General features: G+C 25.2%; 1 protein-coding gene across 1 annotated transcript; it reads right to left on the bottom strand.

Annotated features, from left to right (window-relative positions):
• Positions 1-209: 209 nt before the first annotated feature.
• LOC122855813 (putative uncharacterized protein DDB_G0282133) lies at positions 210-1,415 on the bottom strand. Its single transcript, XM_044157447.1, has one exon. It carries the CDS (start codon positions 1,391-1,393, stop codon positions 326-328), a length of 1,068 nt encoding a protein of 355 aa, XP_044013382.1. The 5' UTR covers positions 1,394-1,415; the 3' UTR covers positions 210-325.
• Between the last annotated feature and the right edge of the window lie 606 nt (positions 1,416-2,021).

Consider the following 2,021-nt stretch of genomic DNA (forward strand, 5'->3'; position numbering starts at 1 on the left):
TTTAAAAAAAAAGTAAAAAAAAAAAAATAATTTCTTATGGCAAATACAATTTTTCTATTTAAATTAATTTTAAATTTTTCTTATCATCTAAAAATATAAACATTTAATATTTACAAAATTTGCTATCAATATTCTATTATTTACAAATTAATATTTTTTTTAGAAAAAAATTAATTTTATTATTTACATAAATGGATATTATACGTCAGTCTAACAATCAAGTCAAATGAATCATCACAATAAATTTAGTCAATTAAAAAATAAAAAAACAATTGAATCATTATTAAATATAAATTTGATAAAAAAAAAAATTGAATGATTATTATCACTCTCGTTGTAATAATTCATAAAGTGCAGAGATATAAGTTTGTGCCATTTGAAGTGTTTCAAATTTACTTAATTTTCTATCATTACCAAGACTTGGTACAACATCACGTAATTTATCAAATGCATCATTTAAACTATTCATACGTCTTCTTTCACGTGCATTTGCAGCAAGTCTTCTTTTTCTCATAACTTCAATACCAGGTGTTACACTTTTAATTTTATGATTACTACAATTGTTATCTTTGCTATTATTTTTTATAATATATTGTTCATATTGATCAGTCATCATTGTATCATCATCCTCAGTATTATAATTTGTTATTGATGATGAAGTTGTTGTTGTTGATGATGATGATGTTGATGCTGATGTTGATAATGCTGTTGTTATTGTTGTTTCATTATTACATCTTGTTCTGTCATAATTAATTCTTTGATTATCATATGTATCATCAACAAATAATCCATCAGTTTTGTTGATAAATCCACTTTGATTATTCAACATTTTAATTGGTGTTTCTTGATAAACAATACCACTTTGTTTCATCATATAATCATCATTTATTTGATTATGATTTTGATTACTATTATTTATATTTTTTTGATTATAATGTCCATATGTTTTATTATTATTATTATTATTATTACTAATAAAATTAACATCATAATTATCATAATCACTACGTATATTTAATTTATCATCTGGTATTTCATGACACTTTGCTGCTTCACGATTATAACCCTCGTAAAATTCAGCAAAATTAAAACTACCACCAACACCAGGAAACATTGTATTTGTTGTTGTTGTTGTTGTTGCTGTTGATAATACTGTTGATGATGGTATTTTATTTATTGTTGGTGTTGTTGTTGTACCAGGATACTCTTGATGATTTTGACTGTCAATTGAACTAATACTTCCACAACAACTACCTCTTGATCTTGGTGGTTGTGGATATATTTCTTGTCCTTGCCAATAATTTCTTGGATTTGATTCTGGACTACTTGCTGAACCATAGCCTTCAGAATCAATAAGATCGTATTGTTGTTGAAAACACGTATAACTCGTCATTTTTAATAATTAAATTATTAAATTTTATTCACGTTTTTTTAATTTTTATTTATAATTAAATAAATATTGTTTTTTAATTTGCTGTTGTTCACACACTTTAATTTAAATAGACTGATATATATTTAATTTTGATATTAATTATATTCAAGTTTAAATTTATTTTTATCAAGTAATATTTATGTATTACAAGGGTTGCAACTTGGCTTGTTTTTGATCTGTTGATTCAAGTGAGTCGTTGCGTAAACTGACGATGTCTTGGGATATCTTGTAGCTGGACCACGCTGTAAACTTCACTTGCCGGTTGATGTGGTGGGGAGGTTGGGCCTTGCAAGTGGTATAGTGGGAGAAATTGTTGGTCTTATGCCCTGACACAAAATCCCCACTTTTGCACTATATATTGATCAAGTATATGAGAATTCTTTGTAGGCACCGCGGCAGCAGACACGCCCATAATCATTTTTATTTTTTTTTTTTTGCTTTATTTAATTTTTTATTTATTTATTTACTTTGGTTGTTGTTTTTTTTTTTTCATGCACTTGTTACTTTACTTTATTACTACTGAAAAAAAAAAATTGAAAATTATTTAAATAATTTTATAATATTTTAGATTTAATCTAAAAAATTGATA

This window comes from Aphidius gifuensis, linkage group LG4 (genome assembly GCF_014905175.1).
Source record: "Aphidius gifuensis isolate YNYX2018 linkage group LG4, ASM1490517v1, whole genome shotgun sequence".
In the NCBI taxonomy this organism is placed as follows: Eukaryota; Metazoa; Arthropoda; class Insecta; order Hymenoptera; family Braconidae; genus Aphidius; species Aphidius gifuensis.

Coding starts and splice junctions, on each gene's coding strand:
- LOC122855813 (XM_044157447.1), bottom strand. CDS start 1,393: ATGACGAGTTATACGTGTTTTCAACAACAATACGATCTTATTGATTCT.